The sequence below is a fragment of the Salmo salar genome, chromosome 03, assembly GCF_965601325.2.
Source record: "Salmo salar chromosome 03, fSalSal1, whole genome shotgun sequence".
Lineage (NCBI taxonomy): Eukaryota > Metazoa > Chordata > Actinopteri > Salmoniformes > Salmonidae > Salmo > Salmo salar.
The window spans coordinates 101,736,978-101,764,624 of NC_138293.1; the positions used below are offsets into that span (position 1 = coordinate 101,736,978).

At 43.6% G+C, this 27,647-nt stretch overlaps 1 protein-coding gene and 1 long non-coding RNA gene across 2 annotated transcripts; both read right to left on the reverse strand.

Annotated features, from left to right (window-relative positions):
* Positions 1 to 528: 528 nt before the first annotated feature.
* On the reverse strand, positions 529 to 7,814 carry LOC145877444 (uncharacterized). The gene is made up of 3 exons (XR_014391755.1): positions 5,703 to 7,814; positions 3,919 to 3,965; positions 529 to 2,009 (listed from the first exon to the last, which is right to left on the reverse strand). It is a non-coding gene; the product is annotated as an uncharacterized LOC145877444 (long non-coding RNA).
* Positions 7,815 to 11,076: 3,262 nt separating this feature from the next.
* Positions 11,077 to 25,926, reverse strand: LOC106594677 (NLR family CARD domain-containing protein 3-like). The gene is made up of 6 exons (XM_082972966.1): positions 25,791 to 25,926; positions 15,928 to 16,044; positions 15,602 to 15,686; positions 15,244 to 15,472; positions 12,870 to 14,652; positions 11,077 to 12,634 (listed from the first exon to the last, which is right to left on the reverse strand). The coding sequence occupies exons 1-6, from the start codon at positions 25,856 to 25,858 to the stop codon at positions 12,445 to 12,447; spliced, it is 2,472 nt and encodes an 823-aa protein (XP_082829092.1). The 5' UTR covers positions 25,859 to 25,926; the 3' UTR covers positions 11,077 to 12,444.
* Positions 25,927 to 27,647: the final 1,721 nt, after the last annotated feature.

Here is a 27,647-nt window from a genome sequence, read left to right on the forward strand (position 1 = left end):
TGAGAGAACCCCCACATCACTAGCTTCTCTTTATACAACCTGCCATCTACCCACCTGGGGACTGAGGGTTATGAGAGAACCCCCACATCACTAGCTTCTCTTTATTCAACCTGCCATCTACCCACCTGGGGACTGGGGGTTATGAGTGAACCCCCACATCACTAACTTGCATGTTCTGCAGCCTTGTAAAGATAAGGAGGGGATGACTGGGAGGCAGGTTGGCATATATTTATATTTTCTTATTCCAGTCCTTTACTGAGATTTGTGTGTAGGTATTTTTTTCTGGAATTGTTAGATATTACCTGTTAGATATTGTTGCACTGTCGAAACTAGAAGCACAAGCATTTCGCTACACTCGCATTAACATTTGCTAACCATGTGTATGTGACCAATAAAATTTGATTTGATTAGTCAAATCTAGAGGAAATCACACAGTTCTGCCTCCAGGTCAAGATTCATGACAAACGTCAACCTGCAACTGGGAGAGGCAATGTAAAATCAATAACGAAACTGTTTTCACAAATAACATAGTTTTCTTGTTTCAAGTCTGTTTTATTATGAAAAGTAAAATATATCCTTGTATACTTGTACAACTATGGAGCGTATGTCCATATATAATTATACAATTAGTTATTCAACATAAAAGACAACAAATGATCACATTGGTATTTTAACAGTGTTATTGTAAGAGATTAAATGTTTAAACAGAGGATACAACTAAAACAGTATAAAACAAGTGCAGTATGTTCTGAGAATGTTACTTTAACGTCAACTCATAACGTCACACTATAACTTCATGGGAGTCTTGTGGAAAGACTACATGTTGTTTTGGGTGGATTGAGTGACGTTTTCATCAACATTTGCAGAATATTCCTGCAATATTTTCACCTCTTGTCAGACGCCAACAGCCTAGTCGGCTGCAGACATTCATAAGGAGTTCAAGTAGTTTATTTCCCATTTGCAGGTATAAAAAGTAATACATAAATTGAAATTCCTTGTTGGAGCTCTCTCACATATAGGACAGTACATACCAGAGGAGGCTGCTGAGGGGAGGACGGCTCATAATAATGTCTGGAACAGAGTGAATGAAATGGAACACATGGAAACTACGTGTTTGATACCATTCCACTTATTCCCCTCCAGCCATTACAAACCTGTCCTCCCAAATGAAGGTCCCACCAACCTCCTGTGGTACATACACAAATAAAATCTCATAAAATCACACAGTGTGTGTGTGTGTGTGTGTCAGAGTGTGTGTCCTGTGTGTGTCCGCTGTGTGTGAGTGTGTGTGTGTCCAGTGTATGTGTGTCCAGTGTGTGTGTGTCAGTGTGTGTCCCCGCTGTGTGTGTGTGTGAGTGTGTGTGTTTGTGTGTCCAGTGTGTGTCCTGTGTTTGTGTGTCCAGTGTTTGTATGTGTCTATTCTGTGTGTCCAGTGTGTGTGTGTGTGTGTGTGTGTGTGTGTGTCTGTCAGGTTATTATTTACAGTGACACTGAGGAGTCTTCATCATAATGAACCCTAAACCCTGGATAGAGGGGCTCAGTGAATGTGGTGTAGAATGTGTACAGGTGGGTCAGTGTGTCAGAGGAGGCTCTATAGAAGGACAGAGTGCCGGCTGGCCAGTCCAGATACACTCCTACTCTGTGGGAGCTGGAGGAGGGGACGTCTACTATAGTGAGATTATTATTGTGCCAGGCAGTGTAACTGTTGTCATAGCAGAACAGACTCCAGGACTTGTCATTGTATCCAAGACAACAGTCATCACCCCTTCCTCTCCTGCTGATTCCTTTGTATGTCACTCCAATATCAGCCCCTCTCCCACTCCACTCTACCTCCCAGTAACAGCGCCCAGTCAGACCCTCTCTACACAGCACCTGCTCACAGTCCTCAAATCTCTCTGGGTTATCAGGATATGGCTGCTTCTCTCTCCTACATGTCACCTTTCTGTTCTCCTCAGACAGAGAGATGAGTCTGTTTACTGTGTTTAGGTCCAATGTGAGATCACAGACATCTGATGGATGAAACCAGACACAATATTAGAAATCATCATCATTCACATTAGAATGTTAAACCTGTTGGGGCTAGGGGGCAGTATTTTCACGGCCGGATATAAAAATGTACCCGATTTAAACTGGTTACTACTCTTGCCCAGAAACGAGAATATGCATATTATTAGTAGATTTGGATAGAAAACACTCTAAAGTTTCTAAAACTGTTTGAATGGTGTCTGTGAGTATAACAAAACCCATATCGCAGCCAAAAATCAGAGAAGATTCCATACAGGAAGTGCCCTGTCTGACAATTTCTGGTCCTTCTAGGTTATCTCTATCTCTGCTGTTACGTGACAATTTCTAAGGCTTCCATTGGCTGTCTGAAGGCGCCAGAAAGTGGATTGGGGCGTCTGCTGTCTCTGGGCAGATAACTGCAGCAGATTTTGTGAGTGGTCAGGCTGGGGACAGTGACACTGGATAGGCACGTTCATGAGAATTCTCAATTTTTTCTTTCAGCCTTTGAATGAAAACAACGTCGCCCGGTTGGAATATTATCGCTATTTTAAGAGAAAAATCGCGTAAAAATTGATTTTAAACAGCGTTTGACATGCTTCGAAGTACGGTAATGGAATATTTTGAAATTTTTTGTCATGATATGCGCCGGCGCGTCACCTTTCGGATAGTGTCTTGAACGCAAGAACAAACACAGCTATTTGGATATAACTATGGATTACTTGGAACCAAAACAACATTGGGTATAAACTAGAAGTCCTGGGAGTGCATTCTGACGAAGAACAGCAAAGGTAATCCAATTTTTCTTATAGTAAATCTGAGTACTCAAAATATTGCAAAATGTGCTTTCACCGAAAAGCTATTTTAAAATCTGACACCGCGATTGCATAAAGGAGTTCTGTATCTATAATTCTTAAAATAATTGTTATGTTTTTTGTGAACGTTTATCGTGAGTAATTTAGTAAATTCACCGGAAATTTCGGTGGGTATGCTAGTTCTGAACGTCACATGCTAATGTAAAAAGCTGGTTTTTGATATAAATATGAACTTGATTGAACAAAACATGCATGTATTGTATAACATAATGTCCTAGGAGTGTCATCTGATGAAGATCATCAAAGGTTAGTGCTGCATTTAGCTGTGGTTTTGGTTTTTGTGACATTATATGTTAGCTTGAAAAATGGGTGTGTGATTATTTCTGGCTGGGTACTCTCCTGACATAATCTAATGTTTTGCTTTCGTTGTAAAGCCTTTTTGAAATCGGACAATGTGGTTAGATAAAGGAGAGTCTTGTCTTTAAAATGGTGTAAAATAGTCATATGTTTGAAAAATTGAAGTTTTGGGATTTTTGAGGAGCTTGTAATTCGTGCCATGCCCTATCATTGGATATTGGAGCGGTGTTCCGCTAGCGGAATATCTAGATGTAAGAGGTTAACGAGAGTTTTGTCTTTCAAATGGTGTAAAATAGTCATATGTTTGAGAAATCAAAGTTAGAGATTTGTTTAGGTATTTGTATTTCGCGCCACTCGATTCCACTGGCTGTTGACTAGGTGGGACGCTCACGTCCCACATAGCCCAGGGAAGTTAAGGGGGTTATAAGTTTTTGCATTTATTTTCAAATGTTCCAAATTTGACCCTTGGGTCTTGACTTGATGTGCATTTGCAATATGACAATTTACTGTGGAGCGCGCTCGCCATCTTTTGGATTTTTGCTGTGTGACACTTGGCATTTGCCATATGACATTTGCAATACGCTTTGAATGATCTGCCGTCCATTTGAGTGGTATTGGACATCGTGTATATGTTTCGTACGGTGCCAATATGTTCCCATTAATTTTGGTCCATTTCAGGGGGGTCTTCCCTTACTTGAATTAAGACTTATTCTTAGTCATATTCCTCACAGCAGTCAACACTCACATTTTCTAAGCCCAGGTTTCATTGTGTTCTCTCCACCATGTTCCACACTGTAGCGGTAAGCAGAAGAACAGACATTCATTGAGGGATACACCTGAACACACACACACACACACACACACACACACACACACACACACACACACACACACACACACACACACACACACACACACACACACACACACACACTGGACAAACACATACACTAGACATACACACACAAACACACACAGGACACACACGCACTGGACACACACACCGGACACACAAACAAAGGTCACACACACACACACAGGACACACACACACAGGACACACACACACAGGACACACACACACTGGACACACACTCACACACAGGACACACATACACACAGACTGGAAACACCCGCACACACACACACTGGACAAACACACTGGACACACACACACAGGACACACACAGGACACACACATAGAGGACTCACATACACACAGGACACACACATACAGGACACACACAGATACAGGACACACACTCAGGACACACACACACATACACACAAAGGACTCACACACACAAAAACAGGACACACACACACACTAACACACACATAAATGGCACACACTCACAGGACTCACACACACACATACACACACACACACTAGGGACACACAAACTGGACACACACAAAAACAGGACACACACACACACACACACACACACACACACACACCAACACACACATAAATGACACACACACACACACACAGGACACACAGACACACAGGACTCACACACACACACATTCACACACACTGGACAAACACACAAAACAGGACACACACACACACACAGGACACACATACACAGAGGACTCACACACACAGGACACACACACACACAGGACATAAACATACACAGGACACACACACACACTGAACACACTGGACACACACAGGACACACACAAACACATACACATGACTCACACTCACACAGGACACAAACACACACATACACAGACCTCACACACAGGACACACACACACAGGACATACACACAGGACACACACACACACAGGAAGCACACTCACAGGACGCACACACACACAGGACATACACACACAAAGGACATACACACACAAAGGACACACACACACACACTGATTAAACACTGGACACACACACACACACACACACACACAGGACATACACACACACACAGGACACACACACACACACAGGCACACACACACACACACACACACACACACACACACACACACACACACACACACTGGACACACACAGGACACTCCAACAGACAGGACATACACACATACAGGACATAGACACAGGACACACACAAAGTGGACACACACACACTGGACACACACACACACACACACACACAGGACACACACACACACACAGGACACACACATAGAGGACACACATACACGCAGGACACACACAGATACAAGACACACACAGATACAGGACACACACTCAGGACACACACACACATACACACAAAGGACTCACACACACACAGGGCACACACAAAAACAGGACACACACACACTAACACACACATAAATTACACACACACACAGGACTCACACACACACACATACACACACACACTGGACACACACACACTGGACACACACAAAAACAGGACACACACACCAACACACACATAAATGACACACACACACACAGGACACACAGACACACAGGACTCACACACACACACATTCACACACACTGGACACACAAACAAAAAAGGACACACACATACTTGAGTTTTTCCAGGCTGCAGTGTGGATCCTCCAGTTCAGCTGAGAGCAGTCTGACTCCTGAGTCTCCTGGGTGATTGTAGCTCAGGTCCAGCTCTCTCAGGTGTGAGGGGTTTGACTTCAGAGCTGAGACCAGAGAAGAACAGCCTTCCTCTGTGACTAGACAGCCTGACAGCCTGCAAAGAGTCAAATCATATTAAAGCCACACTGCTATTCTTTGGTGGTGAAAATAGTGGCAGTATATTTTTTCAACATATTCAGATATATCAGTGTCCTGAAACCTGCCATATCTATTCATAAATTAATATATCATTATTAGAAATGACAAACTATCGAAGTATTGCTTGTAGAGAGAAAAATATATATAGTACAAATATTTGATTAGACTGACCAGACCAGTTTTAAAAGCAGTATCAGTCAAAAGACAGACAGTGAGGTATCAGATTTAGATTGTATGGAGTATACAGTCCATACCATATCTATTTTGACAGTGAAGCTAACATTTTAAATGTGGCTCTATACTCCAACATTTTGGATTTGAGATCAAATGTTTCATATGAGGTGACAGTATATAATGTCACCTTTTTATTTGAAGGTATTTTCATACATAACTGTTTTACGTTTTGAAATAAAAGCACTTTTCGTGTCTAGTCCCTCTATTTGAAGAAGTCATAAGTATTCTGACCAATTTACTCATACTGTATTTAAATAGTTAAAAGTTTAGTATTTGGTCGTAAACTTGATTGCATTTGCAGTTTGTTTTGGTTGTGTTTTGGGTTATGTTTTACCCAATAGTAACTGAATGGTGGATGATGACTGGAGTAACTTTCTTTCTAAGTGAGTAGATAACATGTTTCTAAACCCTACTAAATTTATCCTGATGATGGCATAATAACGAAAAATCATGAATGAGCCATGAATTATGATGAGTGAGAAAGTTACAAAGGCTACAACAAAACATGCTAACCTCTCACCATTACCAATAACAGAGGATACAACAAAACATGCTAACCTCTCACCATTACCAATAACAGAGGCTACAACAAAGCATACTAACCTCTCACCATTACCAATAACAGAGACTACAACAAAACATGCTAACCTCCCACCATTACCAATAACAGAGGATACAACAAAACATGCTAACCTCTCACTATTACCAATAACAGAGGCTACAACAAAACATGCTAACCTCTCACCATTACCAATAACAGAGACTACAACAAAACATGCTAACCTCTCACCACTACCAATAACAGAGGCTACAACAAAACATGCTAACCTCTCACCATTACCAATAACAGAGGATACAACAAAACATGCTAACCTCTCACCATTACCAATAACAGAGGCTACAACAAAGCATACTAACCTCTCACCATTACCAATAACAGAGGCTACAACAAAACATGCTAACCTCTCACCATTACCAATAACAGAGGCTACAACAAAGCATGCTAACCTCTCACCATTACCAATAACAGAGGCTACAACAAAGCATGCTAACCTCTCACCATTACCAAAAACAGAGGGGGTATGATCTTTGTGCCTCTGTAACTTTCTCATTCATCATTCATTCATTATTATTCATAATCCTGGTAGCATACAAATGAACGTGGATCCCGCTAGCGGGACACCAGTCGACAACTTCCGGGAAATTGGAGAGCGCGCAATTCAAATAAATAATTGTAATATTAACCTCTTACATCTAGACGTTCCGCTAGCGGAACACCTGCTCCAATAGCCAATTATGGGCGTGGCGCGAATTACAAATTCCTCAAAAATACAAAAACTTCCATTTTTCAAACATATGACTATTTTACACCATTTTAAAGACAAGACTCTCCTTTATCTGACCACGCTGTCCGATTTCAAAAAGGCTTTACAACGAAAGCAAAACATTAGATTATGTCAGCAGAGTACCCAGCCAGAAATAATCAGACACCCATTTTTCAAGCTAGCATATAATGTCACATAAATCCAAACCACAGCTAAATGCAGCACTAACCTTTGATGATCTTCATCAGATGACACCCCTAGGACATTATGTTATACAATACATGCATGTTTTGTTCAATCAAGTTCATATTTATATCAAAAAACAGCTTTTTACATTAGCATGTGACGTTCAGAACTAGCATACCCACCGAAATTTCCGGTGAATTTACTAAATTACTCACGATAAACGTTCACAAAAAACATAACAATTATTTTAAGAATTATAGATACAGAACTCCTCTATGCACTCGCTATGTCCGATTTTAAAATAGCTTTTCGGTGAAAGCACATTTTGCAATATTCTCAGTAGATAGCCCAGCCATCACGGCTAGCTATTTAGACACCCAGCAAGTTTAGCACTCACCAAAGTCAGATTTACTATAAGAAAAATGTTATTACCTTTGCTGTCTTCGTCAGAATGCACTCCCAGGACTTCTACTTCAATAACAAATGTTGGTTTGGTCCCAAATAATACATAGTTATATCCAAACAGCGGCGTTTTGTTCGTGCGTTCAAGACACTATCCGAAAGGGTAAATAAGGGTTACGAGCCCGACGCGTTTCGTGACAAAGTAAATCTAAATATTCCATTACCGTACTTCGAAGCATGTCAACCGCTGTTTAAAATCAATTTTTATGCAATTTTTCTCATAAAAAAGCGATAATATTCCGACCGGCAAAGCGAGTTTTCGTTCAGAGAGAGAGAAAGTAAAAGCATGGGATCCCCTCGTGCACGAGCCTCAGTCTGATGGCCCTCTGATCGACTTCCATCCAAACGCGCTAAAGTTTTTCAGCCAGCGGCTGGAATTACATCATTCAGCTTTTTCCCGGGTTCTGAGAGCCTATGGGAGCCGTAGGAAGTGTCACGTTACAGCAAAGATCCTAAATTTTCTTTAAACAGAGCCAAGAAGCTCAAGGAATGGTCAGAGAGGGAACTTCCTGTTTGGAATCTTCTCAGGTTTTTGCCTGCCATATGAGTTCTGTTATACTCACAGACACCATTCAAACAGTTTTAGAAACTTTAGGGTGTGTTCTATCCAAAGCCAATCATTATATGCATATTCTAGTTTCTGGGCAGGAGTAATAATCAGATTAAATCAGGTACGTTTTATATCCGGCCGTGAAAATACTGCCCCCTAGCCATAACAGGTTAAACATTCATGAAAATACAAGTGCCTTATATCATTTAAAAGCTTAAAATCTTGTTAATCGAACTGCAATGTCCAATTTACAATAGACTTCACAGCGAAAGCATACATTGCGATTGTCTGAAGACAGCGCCATACAACAACATATTTTTCAACCAGCACAGGCGTCACAAAATCACAAACAGCGATAAAATAAATCACTTACTTTTTAAGATCTTCCTCTGTTTGCAATCCCAAGGGTCCCAGCTACAAGATGAATGGTCGTTTTGTTAGATTAAATCCTTCTTTATATCCCAAAAAGTCAGTTTAGTTGGCGCCATCGATTTCAGTAATCCACTCGTTCAACATGCAGACAAAGGAATCCAAAAAGGCTACTGGTAAACTTCACCCAAACAAGTCAAACGACATTTCTATTTAACCTGTCTGGGCTAGGGGGCAGTATTTTCACGGCCGGATAAAAAAACGTACCCGATTTAAACTGGTTACTACTCTTGCCCAGAAATGAGAATATGCATATAATTGGTATATTTGGATAGAAAACACTCTAAAGTTTCTAAAACTGTTTGAATGGTGTCTGTGAGTATAACAGAACTCATATGGCAGCCAAAAACCTGAGAAGATTACAAGCAGGAAGTGGCCTGTCTGACAATTTATGGTCCTTCTGTTGCATCTCTATCGAAATTACAGTATCTCTGCTGTTACGTGACACTTTCTAAGGCTTCCATTGGCTCTCTAAAGCCGCCAGAAAGTGGATTGGGGCGTCTCCTGTCTCTGGGCAAAGTACAGGAGCTCTGTTTGTGAGTGGACTGCCTGGTGGCTCAGAGACAGGAGATACGCGTTCACGAGACTTGGCCCCTTTTTTCTTCACCTGTTTGAATGAATACAAGGTTGTCCGGTTGGAATATTATCGCTATTTTACGAGGAAAATCGCATAAAAATTGATTTTAAACAGCGTTTGACATGCTTCTAAGTACGGTAAAGGAACATTTTGAAATATTTTGTCACGAAATGCGCCTGCGCATTACCCTTTGGATAGTGACTGAACACTAATGCGACAAGCAAACAAAATAACAACCGAACAGTTCCGTCAGGTGCAAAACACTAAACAGAAATTAACCACCCACCAAAACCCAAAGGAAAACAGGCTGCCTAAGTATGGCTCCCAATCAGCAACAACGATATACAGCTGTCCCTGATTGAGAGCCATACCCGGCCGAAACAAAGAAATACCAAACATAGAAAAAAGGACATAGAATGCCCACCCCAACTCACGCCCTGACCAACCAAAATAGAGACATAAAAGGATCTCCAAGGTCAGGGCCTGACAGTACCCCCCCCAAAGGTGCAGACTCCGGCCGCAAAACCTAAACCTATAGGGGAGGGTCCGGGTGGGCATCTACCCGTGGTGGCGGCTCAGGAGCAGGACACAGACCCCGCTCCACCGCTGGCTCACCCCACTTTAAAGGCTCCCCTAGAGCGTGGTCTCTTGCCGCCGACCACGGACTGGGGACCCTCGCAGCGGGCCCCGGACTGGAGGGCGACTCTGGGAGCTCTGAACTGGAGGGCGTCTCTGTCGGTTCCGGACTGGATGGCGTCTCTGTCGGTTCCGGACTGTGGGCCGTCTCTGTCGGTTCCGGACTGTGGGCCGTCTCTGTCGGTTCCGGACTGTGGGCCGTCTCTGTCGGTTCCGGACTGTGGGCCGTCTCTGTCGGTCCCGGACTGTGGGCTGTCTCTGCTGGCTCCGGACTCTGGGCCATCTCTAGATGGGGCACTATCGCCGGAAGCTCTGGACAGGGGCACTGTCGCCGGACACTCTGGACGGGGCACTGTCGCCGGACACTCTGGACGGGGCATTGTTGCTGGACACTCTGGACGGGGCACTGTTGCCGGACACTCTGGACGGGGCACTGTTGCCGGACACTCTGGATGGGGCACTGTTGCCGGACACTCTGGACGGGGCACTGTTGCCGGAAGCTCTGGACGGGGACTGCGCACTGAAGGCCTGATGTGTGGGGCTTGCTTAGGAGGCGCCAGACTAGGGACACGCACCACAGGGCTAGTGCGAGGAGCAGGAGCAGGACGAGCTGGACTGGGCTGACGCACTGGAGTCCTGGTGCGTGGGGCTGGTACTGGAGGTACCAGACTGGAGACCCGCACCTCAAGGCTAGTGCGAGGAGCAGGAACAGGGCGTACTGGACTGTGGGATCGCACTGGAGATCTGGTGCGTAGGCTTGTTACCCATCTTCCAGGCTGAATACCCAACCTAGCCCGGCGCGGGCGGAGCGCAGGCAGAGGACGGACTGATTCATCCCAGCTCCGGAGACACAGTACGCAGCGCCGGCGCAGGATAACCTGGACTGAGACAGCGCACCGGAGACCAGATGCGCTGAGCTGGAACACTCCGCCCCGGCTCAATGCCCACTCTCGCCCGGCAGATGTTAGAAGCTGGGATGTAGCGCACCGGGCTCTCAACGCGTACTGGGGACACCGTGCTCTCTACCGCATAACACGGTGCCTGACCAGTACTACGATGCCTCCTATAAGCACGGGAAGTTGGCTCAGTATTCCATCCTGACTCAGGCCAACTTCTCGTGGGCCCCCCCCAAAAAAAATGTTTGGGGCTGCCTCTCGGGCTCCCGTAGCTCCCATAACTTGTCCTCCCAGAATCTTTGCTCCTTCTGCCAATTCCATCCATCAACCCGATGCTCCAATCCACGCTGCTTGGTCTTCTTATGGTGGGTGGTTCTGTAACGGTCTTCGTCGTCCTCGGATGAAGGGGAAGAGAAATCAGACCAATTGGCTCCCAATCAGCAACAACGATATACAGCTGTCCTTGATTGAGAGCCATACCCGGCCGAAACAAAGAAATACCAAACATAGAAAAAGGACATAGGACATAGAATGCCCACCCGAACTCACGCCCTGACCAACAAAAATAGAGACATCAAAGGATCTCCAAGGTCAGGGCGTGACAACTCTTAAATGAAAATAAACTATAATATTTCATACGGAAAGTAGTATGAATGTGAGGGGTTTGAAACAAGCCTGAAACCTTGAATAAAGACTGTTGACATCTAGTGGAAGTCATAGGAATTGCAATCTGGGAACTGGATTTACATATAGCCAATAGGTTTGCATTGGAAGAGCCTGGGACCTAAAAAACAAAACAAATTCAGTTGGATATTCTTCAGATTTTTTTGTTCCATATCAATTCTGTTATAGTCACAGACATTATTTCAACAGTTGTAGAAACTTCTAAGTGTTTTCTACCCAATGCTACCAATTAAATGCATATCCTAGCTTTTGGGCTTGAGTAACAGGCAGTTTACTTTGGGTATGTCAGTCAGGCGGAAATTCAGGAAACTAGACGCTATCCCTAAGAAGTTTTTACATTATAACTGCCTTGTTCAGGGGATTAAATAAAAGGCGACATTCTGTACTGTTGCCTAATATGAAACATTCTATCTTAAATCCAAAATGCTGGAGCATAGCACCACATTTAAAACTGTAAGCTTCACTGTCCAAACACATATGGTGTGGACTATGTGTGCCCGTTAAACACATGTGGATCTGGTGAACAGTTATCACTTGTTGACCAACTACAGGAATACTGACCTCAGAGTCTCCAGTTTACAGTGGGGATTCCCCAGCCCAGCAGAGAGCAGCTTCACTCCTGAATCCTTCAGGTCATTGTTACTCAGATCCAGCTCTCTCAGGTGTGAGGGGTTTGACCTCAGAGCTGAGACCAGAGAAGCACAGCCTTCCTCTGTGACTCCACAGCCTGACAGCCTGACAAAGAAATCATCATGACTTCACAAACACACTGTTAATTTAACTAGTGTCAGATGCAAATGGTTTATTCTCTCAAACAACATATAGATTCATCTTCCGTCTCCAAGAATTGTATGGTCATAATGTTATACCAATGCACTGATTCAGTAAGTTTTTCAATAATAAATATTTTAATCTAAACTGAATATTTCTTCCTGATAATTAGTTCTTATATGTCATTTTATGTACTCACAGAGCAGCTCTGGAGGCTTTGACCACTGGCAGCAGCCTCAGAAGACCTTCCTCTGATCTGGAGTATTTCTTCAGGTCAAACACATCCAGCTCCTTTTCTGAAGTCAATAACACAAAGACCAGAGCTGACCACTGTGCAGGTAAGAGTTTGGCTTCTGAGAGACCTCCTAATCTCAGGTAGCTTTGGACCTCCTCCACTAGAGAATGGTCATTCAGTTCATTCAGACAGTGGAACAGATTGATGCTCCTCTCTGGAGAGGGATTCTCCTTGATCTTCTTCTTGATGTACTTGACTGTATCTTCATGGCTCTGTGAGCTGCTTCTTGTCTTTGTCAGTAGACCTCGTAAGTGCTTCTGATTGGACTCCAGTGAGAGGCCCAGAAGGAAGCGGAGGAAAAGGTCCAGGTTTCCCGTCTCATTTTGTAAGGCTTTATCCACAGCACTCTTGTAGACAGTAGCTTCAGGCTTCAGCGCAAAATAGTTAATGGTCGTTGATTGCGGTTCGGCCATTAGATTCTCATTGTTGTTGATGAATGAGAGGAACACATATACAGCAGCCAGAAACTCCTGAATGCTCAAATGCACGAAGCAGTACACCTTGTTCTGGTACAGCCCACATTCCTCTTTAAAGAGCTGTGTGCACAATCCTGAGTACACTGAGGCTTCATTGACATCAATGCCAGCCTCTTTCAGGTCTTCTTCATAGAAAATCAGATTGCCCTTCACAAGCTGTTGAAAAGCCAGTTTTCCCAGTGACAGAATGCTCTCCTGATTCCAGTGTGGACCTGTCTCTTCTTTCCCAAGATACTTTTCATTCTTCTGTTTGGTATGAAACTCCACAAGGTGTGTGTACATCTCAGTCAGAGTCTTGGGCATCTCTTCTCTCTTATGTTTCAGCATGTGTTCAAGGACTGTTGCAGAAATCCAACAGAAGACTGGAATGTGGCACATGATGTGGAGGCTCCTTGATGTCTTTATGTGTGAGATGATTCTGTTGGCCAGGTCCTCATCACTGAATCTCTTCCTGAAGTACTCCTCCTTCTGTGGGTCATTGAACCCTCGCACCTCTGTCACCTGGTCAACACACCATGAAGGGATAATATTGGCTGCTGCAGGTCGGGTAGTTATCCAGATGAGAGCAGAAGGAAGCAGATTTCCCTTGATGAGATTTGTCAGCAGAACATCCACTGAGGTTGACTCTGTGACGTCACAACAGATCTTGTTATTCTGGAAGTCTAGGGGCAGTCGGCACTCATCCAGACCATCAAATATGAACAGAACTTTGTACTTGTCATAGTTGGAGATTCTTGATTGTTTGGTTTCCATTGAGAAGTGATTGAGAAGTTCAATGAAAGTGTGTTTGTCTCCTTTCATCAAATTCAGCTCCCGAAAAGGAAATGAAAATACAAATTTTACATCCTGATTTGCTTTTCCTTCAGCCCAGTCCAGAATGAACTTCTGCACAGAGACTGTTTTTCCAATGCCAGCGACTCCCTTTGTCAGCACAGCTCTGAAACGTTGGTCTTGTCCAGTTAAGGGTTTGAAGATGTCGTTACATTTGATTGGAGTCTCTGGTCTTGCTTGTTTCCTGGTTGTTGTCTCTATCTGTCTCAGCTCATGTTCATTATTGACCTCTCCTGTTCCACCCTCTGTGATGTAGAGCTCTGTGTAGATCTTATTGAGAAGTGTTGGGTTTCCTTGTTTAGCGATCCCCTCAAATACACATTGAAACTTCTTCTTTAGATTAGATTTGAGTTCACGTTGGCAAATCACAGCAAGCTCATCTGAATCTAGGAATAACACAGAGGACATTAATATTACGTCTGTTTTAATGCCTACAGTATTGTAGGACTGTTACAAAGTTTTAAATTATAATAATTTATTATCTTAACTGACTGTGTAAATGTGTAAATGTTTTCATAATGCATTACAGACTGGTGTGACTGATTATATTATTATTGATGGTATTATTAATGTTCTCTCTCTCTCTCTCTCTCTCTCTTGTAGTGCTGCTGATCCTGTTTCTACTGGTCTGCCTGTGGATAAGGAACTCTGACCTGTTCACCAGACGTGATACCTTGTCCCGATCTCTCTCTCTCTCTCTCTCTCTCTCTCTCTCTCTCTCTCTCTCTCTCTCTCTCTCTCTCTCTCTCTCTCTCTCTCTCTCTCTCTCTCTCTCTCTCTCTCTCTCTCTCTCTCTCTCTCTCTCTAAATTAATCAACACAACACATCGCTGCTACTACTTGATGAGGTCACTAGGTGTTTTGTTAAGGCTGCTACAATATCATTGAGTTACATAGCTACCTTAGCTGTACATTAGCTACAGATTTTAAATGTTACAAAACTGCATTCAACATTCGGCAGACAGCTCTTACATTTCTCCAGTGTGTCAGCAAGCTCCTTCTGGTTCATTTCCCTCAGGACGTGCAATGTGATCTTCAGAGCCCCCTCTCTGGCACTTCTCTCCTGCTTCTCATCTTCAGCACCCACCACTTCCTTATCCTGCTTCTGACTCTCAAAGCCTTCTGGGAGTTCTGGACTAAGAATCCTCTTGAACATCTTCAGCTCGTTCTTCACAAATGTAATAATATTCTCTTCAAGCAACTGAAAAAAATTAAGTGAATAAGTTAAGCAAGAGAAGAAATGCTTTCTCATTAACACATTAATGAATGATTGGCAGATCAACTTTACTTGAGGTAAACAAAAACAAATGTACATAACAGGACCACATACACTGAATATGGAGGCCAGGTCTGTTTGATGACTCTGGGAAGACTGACCACTGAGAATCTCTGACTCTGATCTCTCCTGTTGGTTTCTGTGGACAAACCATGACATTACGTCTCCTCATCCAGGGAGTACACACACACACACACACACACACACACACACACACACACACACACGAACACATGGAGGGAATTAGGACTATGAAATGGACAAAATGATTAGCCTATGGATTTTGAAAACAACAAAAGGAAATGGTAAAATGGGAGAGGAGAAATGACTAGAGACAGTGTTGTTTAACTCACTGACCATGACCCATGAGTTCTTCTTACCTTTGTTCAGTAGAAAAGTCTCCCTCTCTAAAGTCTATAGGACGTTCCATAGACCAGTCACTCTTCATGGACACACAGCTGGGTACAGGGGAGGCTAGATTATCCTGCTTGATTGGACTTCCACACAACAGAGACAAACATTACATCTCTCATCTACTCTGAGCTCAGATGGGGAAACATAAGAAGAGTTTCATTCTAAAACACAACATATCACTTTACAGAAATGTTCGTAAATGTGCCTTTATTGTTTAAAGAAATTATGAAAGAGATTGTTGTGTTTTTTCACTATCTAATCATGGCATGGGATTGTTCAATAACAGACATGTATTTGATTGTAATCTATCACCTGATGGTTTCATTTCAGAGAGACAAATAATCATGTTTTTTTGTTGCTAAATGCTACATACCTGTCTCACGCTCAGAGAAATCAGTAGTACTGCTAGGTTTTATACAGTAATAATATATATCTGTCTCACTCTCAGAGAAATCAGTAGTACTGCTAGGTTTTACACAGTAATAATATATATCTGCCTCACTCTCAGAGAAATCAGTAGTACTGCTAGGTTTTACACAGTAATAATATATATCTGCCTCACTCTCAGAGACATCAGTAGTACTGCTAGGTTTTATACAGTAATAATATATATCTGTCTCTCTCTCAGAGAAATCAGTAGTACTGCTAGGTTTTACACTGTATCTATATATAGGCCTCACTCTCAGAGAAATCAGTAGTACTGCTAGGTTTTACACAGTAATAATATATATCTGTCTCACTCTCAGAGAAATCAGTAGTTCTGCTAGGTTTTATACAGTAATAATATATATCTGCCTCACTCTCAGAGAAATCAGTAGTACTGCTAGGTTTTACACAGTAATAATATATATCTGCCTCACTCTCAGAGACATCAGTAGTACTGCTAGGTTTTATACAGTAATAATATATATCTGTCTCTCTCTCAGAGAAATCAGTAGTACTGCTAGGTTTTACACTGTATCTATATATATGCCTCACTCTCAGAGAAATCAGTAGTACTGCTAGGTTTTACACAGTAATAATATATATCTGTCTCACTCTCAGAGAAATCAGTAGTTCTGCTAGGTTTTATACAGTAATAATATATATCTGCCTCACTCTCAGAGTAATCAGTAGTACTGGTAGGTTTTATACAGTAATAATATATATCTGCCTCACTCTCAGAGTAATCAGTAGTAATACTAGGTTTTATACAGTCAAATGTAACAAGTAACTATAAGAACTGTACAAATGAATCATTGTTATTAACGTTGCACTTGAAAACGCTCGTACTCTAACATCTCCCTCAGACCACTAGAACAGCTGAGTAATCTACCTCTTGTCTCAGACCACTAGAACAGCTGAGTGATCTACCTCCTCCCTCAGACCACTAGAACAGCTGAGTAATCTACCTCCTCCCTCAGACCACTAGAACAGCTGAGTAATTTACCTCCTGTCTCAGACCACTAGAACAGCTGAGTGATCTACCTCCTGTCTCAGACCACTAGAAAAGCTGAGTAATTTACCTCCTGTCTCAGACAACTAGAACTGCTGAGTAATCTAAAACCTGTCTCAGACCACTAGAGCAGCTGAGTAATCTACCTCCACCGTCAGACCACTGTAGAACAGCTGAGTGATCTACCTCCTCCCTCAGACCACTAGAACAGCTGAGTAATCTAAAACCTGTCTCAGACCACTAGAGCAGCTGAGTAATCTACCTCCACCCTCAGACCACTGTAGAACAGCTGAGTGATCTACCTCCTCCCTCAGACCACTGTAGAACAGCTGAGTGATGTACCTCCTCCCTCAGACCACTAGAACAGCTGAGTGATCTACCTCCTGTCTCAGACCACTAGAACAGCTGAGTGATCTACCTCCTCCCTCAGACCACTGTAGAACAGCTGAGTGATCTACCTCCTCCATCAGACCACTAGAACAGCTGAGTAATCTACCTCCTGTCTCAGACCACTGTAGAACAGCTGAGTGATCTACCTCCTCCCTCAGACCACTAGAACAGCTGAGTGATCTACCTCCTCCCTCAGACCACTAGAACAGCTGAGTAATCTACCTCCTGTCTCAGACCACTAGAACAGCTGAGTAATCTACCTCCTGTCTCAGACCACTAGAACAGCTGAGTAATCTACCTCCTCCCTCAGACCACTAGAACAGCTGAGTAATCTACCTCCTGTCTCAGACCACTAGAACAGCTGAGTAATCTAAAACCTGTCTCAGACCACTAGAACAGCTGAATAATCTACCTCCACACTCAGACCACTAGAACAGCTGAGTAATCTACCTCCTCCCTCAGACCACTGTAGAACAGCTGAGTGATCTACCTCCTCCCTCAGACCACTGTAGAACAGCTGAGTGATCTACCTCCTCCCTCAGACCACTAGAACAGCTGAGTGATCTACCTCCTGTCTCAGACCACTAGAACAGCTGAGTAATCTACCTCCTCCCTCAGACCACTATAACAGCTGAGTAATCTACCTCCTCCCTCAGACCACTATAACAGCTGAGTGATCCACCTCCTCCCTCAGACCACTAGAACAGCTGAGTAATCTACCTCCTGTCTCAGACAACTAGAACAGCTGAGTGATCTACCTCCTCCCTCAGACCACTAGAACAGCTGAGTAATCTACCTCCTCCCTCAGACCACTAGAACAGCTGAGTAATCTAAAACCTGTCTCAGACCACTAGAACAGCTGAGTAATCTACCTCCTGCCTCAGACAACTAGAACAGCTGAGTAATCTACCTCCTGTCTCAGACCACTAGAACAGCTGAGTGATCTACCTCCTGTCTCAGACCACTAGAACAGCTGAGTAATCTACCTCCTGTCTCAGGCCACTAGAACAGCTGAGTAATCTACCTCCTCCCTCAGACCACTGTAGAACAGCTGAGTGATCTACCTCCTCCCTCAGACCACTGTAGAACAGCTGAGTGATCTTATCCTCCCTCAGACCACTAGAACAGCTGAGTGATCTACCTCCTGTCTCAGACCACTAGAAGAGCTGAGTAATCTACTTCCTCCCTCAGACAACTAGAACAGCTGAGTAATCTACCTCCACCCTCAGACCAATAGAACAGCTGAGTAATCTACCTCCTCCCTCAGACCACTATAGAACAGCTGAGTGACCTACCTCCTCCCTCAGATCACTGTAGAACAGCTGAGTGATCTACCTCCTCCCTCAGACCACTGGAACAGCTGAGTGATCTACCTCCTGTCTCAGACCACTGTAGAACAGCTGAGTGATCTACCTCCTCCCTCAGACCACTAGAACAGCTGAGTGATCTACCTCCTCCCTCAGACCACTGTAGAACAGCTGAGTGATCTACCTCCTTCCTCAGACCACTAGAACAGCTGAGTAATCTACCTCCTATCTCAGACCACTAGAACAGCTGAGTGATCTACCTCCTGTCTCAGACCACTAGAACAGCTGAGTAATCTACCTCCTCCCTCAGACCACTATAACAGCTGAGTGATCTACCTCCTCCCTCAGACCACTGTAGAACAGCTGAGTGATCCACCTCCTCCCTCAGACCACTAGAACAGCTGAGTAATCTACCTCCTGTCTCAGACCACTGTAAAACAGCTGAGTGATCTACCTCCTGTCTCAGACCACTAGAACAGCAGAGTAATCTACCTCCTCCCTCAGACCACTGTAGAACAGCTGAGTCATCGACCTCCTGTCTCAGACCACTAGAACAGCTGAGTAATCTACCTCCTGTCTCAGACAACTAGAACAGCTGAGTGATCTACCTCCTCCCTCAGACCACTGTAGAACAGCTGAGTCATCTACCTCCTCCCTCAGACCACTAGAACAGCTGAGTCATCTACCTCCTCCCTCAGACCACTAGAACAGCTGAGTAATCTAAAACCTGTCTCAGACCACTAGAACAGCTGAGTAATCTACCTCCACCCTCAGACCACTAGAACAGCTGAGTAATCTACCTCCTCCCTCAGACCACTGTAGAACAGCTGAGTGATCTACCTCCTCCCCCAGACCACTGTAGAACAGCTGAGTGATCTACCTCCTCCCTCAGACCACTAGAACAGCTGAGTGATCAACCTCCTCCCTCAGACCACAGTAGAACAGCTGAGTGATCTACCTCCTCCCTCAGACCACTGTAGAACAGCTGAGTGATCTACCTCCTCCCTCAGACCACTGTAGAACAGCTGAGTGATCTACCTCCTCCCTCAGACCACTAGAACAGCTGAGTGATCTACCTCCTGTCTCAGACCACTAGAAGAGCTGAGTAATCTACTTCATCCCTCAGACCACTAGAACAGCTGAGTAATCTACCTCCACCCTCAGACCACTAGAACAGCTGAGTAATCTACTTCCTCCCTCAGACCACTAGAACAGCTGAGTGATCTACCACCTCCCTCAGACCACTGTAGAACAGCTGAGTGACCTACCTCCTCCCTCAGATCACTGTAGAACAGCTGAGTGATCTACCTCCTCCCTCAGACCACTGGAACAGCTGAGTGATCTACCTCCTGTCTCAGACCACTGTAGAACAGCTGAGTGATCTACCTCCTGTCTCAGACCACTAGAACATCTGAGTGATCTACCTCCTCCCTCAGACCACTAGAACAGCTGAGTGATCTACCTCCTGTCTCAGACCACAGTAGAACAGCTGAGTAATCTACCTCCTCCCTCAGACCACTAGAACAGCTGAGTGATCTACCTCCTGTCTCAGACCACTAGAACAGCTGAGTTATCTACCTCCTCCCTCAGACCACTAGAACATCTGAGTGATCTACCTCCTCCCTCAGAACACTGTAGAACAGCTGAGTGATCTACCTCCTTCCTCAGACCACTAGAACATCTGAGTGATCTACCTCCTCCCTCAGAACACTGTAGAACAGCTGAGTGATCTACCTCCTCCCTCAGACCACTGTAGAACAGCTGAGTAATCTACCTCCTGTCTCAGACCACTAGAACAGCTGAGTAATCTACCTCCTCCCTCAGACCACTAGAACAGCTGAGTGATCTACCTCCTCCCTCAGACCACTAGAACAGCTGAGTGATCTACCTCCTCCCTCAGACCACTGTAGAACAGCTGAGTGATCTACCTCCTCCCTCAGACCACTGTAGAACAGCTGAGTGATCTCCCTCAGACCACTAGAACAGCTGAGTGATCTACCTCCTCCCTCAGACCACTAGAACAGCTGAGTAATCTACCTCCTGTCTCAGACCACTAGAACAGCTGAGTAATCTACTTCCTCCCTCAGACCACTAAAACAGCTGAGTAATCTCCCTCCACACTCAGACCACTAGAACAGCTGAGTAATCTACTTCCTCCCTCAGACCACTAGAACAGCTGAGTGATCTACTTCCTCCCTCAGACCACTAGAACAGCTGAGTAATCTACCTACTGTCTCAGACCACTAGAACAGCTGAGTAATCTACCTCCTGCCTCAGACCACTAGAACAGCTGAGTAATCTACCTCCTGTCTCAGACCACTAGAACAGCTGAGTGATCTACCTCCTCCCTCAGACCACTAGAACAGCTGAGTGATCTACCTCCTCCCTCAGACCACTGTAGAACAGCTGAGTGATCTACCTCCTCCCTCAGACCACTAGAACAGCTGAGTAATTTACCTCCTGTCTCAGACCACTAGAACAGCTGAGTAATCTACTTCCTCCCTCAGACCACTGTAGAACAGCTGAGTGATCTACCTCCTCCCTCAGACCACTAGAACAGCTGAGTAATCTACCTCCTCCCTCAGACCACTAGAACAGCTGAGTGATCTACAACCTGTCTCAGACCACTAGAACAGCTGAGTAATCTACCTCCTCCCTCAGACCACTGTAGAACAGCTGAGTAATCTACCTCCTCCCTCAGACCACTGTAGAATAGCTGAGTGATCTACCTCCTCCTTCAGACCACTAGAACAGCTGAGTAATCTACCTCCTCCCTCAGACCACTAGAACATCTGAGTGATCTACCTCCTCCCTCAGAACACTGTAGAACAGCTGAGTGATCTACCTCCTTCCTCAGACCACTAGAACATCTGAGTGATCTACCTCCTCCCTCAGAACACTGTAGAACAGCTGAGTGATCTACCTCCTCCCTCAGACCACTGTAGAACAGCTGAGTAATCTACCTCCTGTCTCAGACCACTAGAACAGCTGAGTAATCTACCTCCTCCCTCAGACCACTAGAACAGCTGAGTGATCTACCTCCTCCCTCAGACCACTAGAACAGCTGAGTGATCTACCTCCTCCCTCAGACCACTAGAACAGCAGAGTGATCTACCTCCTGTCTCAGACCACTAGAACAGCTGAGTAATCTACCTCCTGTCTCAGACCACTAGAACAGCTGAGTAATCTACTTCCTCCCTCAGACCACTAAAACAGCTGAGTAATCTCCCTCCACACTCAGACCACTAGAACAGCTGAGTAATCTACTTCCTCCCTCAGACCACTAGAACAGCTGAGTGATCTACTTCCTCCCTCAGACCACTAGAACAGCTGAGTAATCTACCTACTGTCTCAGACCACTAGAACAGCTGAGTAATCTACCTCCTGCCTCAGACCACTAGAACAGCTGAGTAATCTACCTCCTGTCTCAGACCACTAGAACAGCTGAGTGATCTACCTCCTGTCTCAGACCACTGTAGAACAGCTGAGTGATCTCCCTCAGACCACTAGAACAGCTGAGTGATCTACCCCCTCCCTCAGACCACTAGAACAGCTGAGTGATCTACCTCCTCCCTCAGACCACTGTAGAACAGCTGAGTGATCTACCTCCTCCCTCAGACCACTAGAACAGCTGAGTAATTTACCTCCTGTCTCAGACCACTAGAACAGCTGAGTAATCTACTTCCTCCCTCAGACCACTGTAGAACAGCTGAGTGATCTACCTCCTCCCTCAGACCACTAGAACAGCTGAGTAATCTACCTCCTATCTCAGACCACTAGAACAGCTGAGTGATCTACAACCTGTCTCAGACCACTAGAACAGCTGAGTAATCTACCTCCTCCCTCAGACCACTGTAGAACAGCTGAGTAATCTACCTCCTCCCTCAGACCACTGTAGAACAGCTGAGTGATCTACCTCCTCCTTCAGACCACTAGAACAGCTGAGTAATCTACCTCCTCCCTCAGACCACTAGAACAGCTGAGTAATCTACCTCCTCCCTCAGACCACTAGAACAGCTGAGTAATCTACCTCCTCCCTCAGACCACTAGAACAGCTGAGTGATCTACCTCCTGTCTCAGACCACTAGAACTGCTGAGTGATCTACCTCCTTCCTCAGACCACTGTAGAACAGCTGAGTCATCTACCTCCTCCCTCAGACCACTGTAGAACAGCTGAGTGATCTACCTCCTGTCTCAGACCACTAGAACAGCTGAGTAATCTACCTCCTCCCTCAGACCACTAGAACAGCTGAGTGATCTACCTCCTGTCTCAGACCACTGTTGAACAGCTGAGTGATCTACCTCCTTCCTCAGACCACTGGAACAGCTGAGTAATCTACCTCCTCCCTCAGACCACTGTAGAACAGCTGAGTGATCTACCTCCTGTCTCAGACCACTAGAACAGCTGAGTGATCTACCTCCTCCCTCAGACCACTCTAGAACAGCTGAGTAATCTACCTCCTTTCTCAGACCACTAGAACAGCTGAGTAATCTACCTCCTTTCTCAGACCACTAGAACAGCTGAGTGATCTACCTCCTCCCTCAGACCACTGTAGAACCGCTGAGTGAGTCGTTAAATGCTTTTTTTGCCCTTCCATGTGACTTTATACACAGAAGACCTCTGCTAAACATAGAATCACATGGTTTATCAGTCTCTCTGTAACCCCCGATAACTACAAAGTTGCCAATATCTTTACAATTGATTCAAACAAGGGACGTTTGAAATTATGCTTCAAATGAAAACCGAGATGACTGCATTAAAATATCAGCAGTAGGCTTTAGGTCAATTTCAATCATATTGAAATATATTCCATGTTCAATATATTGACTTCTATTTTGCTACTTGTAGGCTACTGTCTGTAATTTGTCTCAATATATTTCATGATGTGTAACCTAACATGAACACAATGATGTGCCAAATCTGTGATTTAGCGCACTTTTATTGGGTAAACATTAGAATAAGCCTCCTCAATATTTGCTGCCATAGGTGATACAATTTCTCGAGGTGCTGAGCCGTCATCAGTTTTGTGAAATAGTTATAATGTTAAGGAAAGATTTGAATGGAGAAAACTGATCTGAGAGCAGTGCTCCCTTTTTTTCCCATCCTATCAGTATTGATACATGATCCACCAGACGTGATACCTTGTAGTGCTGCTGATCCAGTTTCTACTGGTCTGACTGAGGATATGAACTCTGACCTGTCCACCAGACGTGATACCTTGTAGTGCTGCTGATCCAGTTTCTACTGGTACGACTGAGGATATGAACTCTGACCTGTTCACCTGACGTGATACCTTGTAGACTGGTGTGACTGATTATATTATTATTGATGGTATTATTAATTCTCTCTCTCTCTCTCTCTCTCTCTCTCTCTCTCTCTCTCTCTCTCTCTCTCTCTCTCTACCTCTCTCTCTCTCTCTCTCTCTCTACCTCTCTCTCTACCTCTCTCTCTCTACCTCTCTCTCTCTCTCTACCTCTCTCTCTCTCTACCTCTCTCTCTCTGAATACTAGGCTATGAAGAGCCAACTGACATTTACTCCTGAGGTGCTGGCCACTCCTCAGAGCCTGGTTCCTCTCTAAGTTTCTTCCTAGGTTCCTGCTATTCCAGGGAGTTTTTCCTAGCCACCGCGCTTCTACATCTGCATTGCTTGCTGTTTGGGGTTTTAGACTGGGTTTCTATTTAAGCCCTTTGTGACAACTGCTGATGTAAAAAATGTCTACTGTTAACGCATATGAAGCAGACCAGGCCAGGGTTTGGGGTTTGACAAGTCAATTGAAGAGGTAAAAATGACTTCCTTATTTGTTAATTTTGAAAATGTTCTGTCTTAAGTAATTTAACTTGTTATTACTCCAACCTCATGAAAGGGACAAACTGACACATTTCCATGTTGGTCAAAAACAACTTTATACTGAAGGAGTGGCTTTGATTTGACGGCCTGAACAGTTCGGCGCGAGATGACCGTTCGACCCGATGACATGTTTTTACGCACACGGTTCAAATAAACCAAATTGAATTTGTCACATGCGCGGAATACAACAGGTTTACACTTTACCATGAAATGCTTACTGACGAGCCCTTTCCAAAAAATGCAGAAAACACTCGTAGTAAGAAAAATGTGCTAAATAAAAAAAGGAAATAGTAACACAATAGAGTAACAATAATGAGGCTATAAGGAGTACCAGTACTGAGTCAATGTGCAGGGGTACCAGGTAGTTGAGGTAATAATGAGACTATAAGGAGTACCAGTACTGAGTCAATGTGCAGGGGTACCAGGTAGTTGAGGTAATAATGAGACTATAAGGAGTACCAGTACTGAGTCAATGTGCAGGAGTACCAGGTAGTTGAGGTAATAATGAGACTATAAGGTGTACCAGTACTGAGTCAATGTGCAGGGGTAGCAGGTAGTTGAGGTAATTGAGGTAATATGTACATGTAGGTAGGGTTAAAAGTGACTAGGCAATCAAGATAGAGATTACATCTCCTCATCCAGGGACAGCACACACACACTCTCTCTCACACACACAAAGGGAGAGAACGTTGTGTTTGTTTAATATTGTTTTAGGACTATGAAAATGGACAAAGGGATTAGCCTATGGATTATGAAAACAACAAAAAGAAATGGGAAAAAGGGAGAGGAGAAATGACTAGAGACAGTGTTGTTTAACTCACTGACCATGACCCATGAGTTCTTCTTACCTTTGTTCAGTAGAAAAGTCTCCCTCTCTAAACACTATAGGTTCACCCATAGACCAGTCACTCTTCATGGACACACAGCTGGGTACAGGGGAGGCTGGTCTCTCCTGCTTGATTGGTCTTCAACACAACAGAGACAAACATAACATCTCTCATCTACTCTGAACTCAGATGGGGAAACATAAGAGATTCATTCTTAAATGCTATATATCCATTTTCTGAAACGTTTGTAAATTAATTGTTTAAAGAAATTATGAAAGAAAATATATTTTTTTTCACTAGATAATCAAGGCATAGGGTTGTTCAATGACAGACATGCATTTGTTCAAAATCTATCACTTGATGGTGTCATTTCAGAGGGACAAATAATAATGTTTTTTTCCGCAAATTGTTATATATCTGCCTCACCCTCAAATGTGACCAAACGGCTGAATTTTGTCTTATGTAGCAAAATTTGAAAAAGTGTTTTTTACATTGGATAAAAGTAGAGACTCAGGGCTATAAAATGGTGTATCATACACTACAGTTGAGGAACAATGGGAAAGTCATTCTGCTTTGAATGTTGATAAACTTGTAACCTCATTTTTGAGAAAATGTCCTTTGAACATTTTGGTATCTACTGGAGAGCTCTTCTTTGTCTACAAGGCTGTTACTTTGGCAGATAACGTCACCCATCTAAATAAATAGTTATATATATATATATAACTCTATATAAAAAGACAAGTCACACTCTTGTCTTTTTTAAATATATATATATATATATATATATATATATATATATATTTATAATTAAATAAATGTATGTTGTTTTTGGTTTATGTCAGTTTCAATGTTTGTTATGATATAAGTGGTTTTGGTTGTAAGTGGTAAGATGAACTAAAAGATTTTATATTTGACAATTCTTAGTAATTACTACTTTAGTAAGGAATTACACATTATTCAGTACTACTGCAGTTGCTACATAATCCCAATAGATGGCAGCATAAGACCACAAATTACATTTCAGAAGATAAGTTTAGTTTTCTCCCTGGATACACCACCACTCCCCCTCACAGGAAAACTCCTGTGTGAGCTTCTTTCTGTCCCTTTCCACACTGCTAACGCAAGAGGAAGGACTGAAAAAGCATTTAACAGATTACTGTGACGTAATATAATGATGATTATCAATAAGCCTGAACATTAATTTAGTCACCTCTTCCATGTACATTCATTGTCAAATTCATCAACCTGCTCTGCCTTCTCCCGCTAGTAGTCAACTCAGCCTCGCTAAAAAGCTTGTGTCGTCACTCTGCCTTCTCGAGGGGCATGTTGAGGTAAATTTGCTAACCGGGAGGGTTGAATGATGTAATTTATTGGAGGTCTGGAAGACTTGTCTTTTCTATTCCGAGGTTGTTTACTCGCAATATCAGATATTAACATGATTTTTTATAACGCATGTATACTAAGGTTGAGGTTCTGACTAGTGATATTTTACCCGGGGTTCAACACCTGCTATAGTCACGTTTGTTTTGCTCTCCCAAAAGTAACACAGGCCTAATACGAGATATATAGCTAACTAAAGTAATGTAACCATTTTAGAAAATCATGGGACATATAGTCTGTTGTTGCATACTATTTTATGTCAATCATATTGCTGCTTGTAGCCTATAACTGATGCTTCGTGATCTTATGCTTCCATCTATTGGAAATATTTAGCAATTAAAACCTGTTAGGGCTAGGGGGCAGTATTTGCACGGCTGGATAAAAAAATGTACCCGATTTAATCTGGTTACTAATCCTACCCAGTAACTAGAATATGCATATACTTATTATATATGGATAGAAAACACCCTAAAGTTTCTAAAACTGTTTGAATGGTGT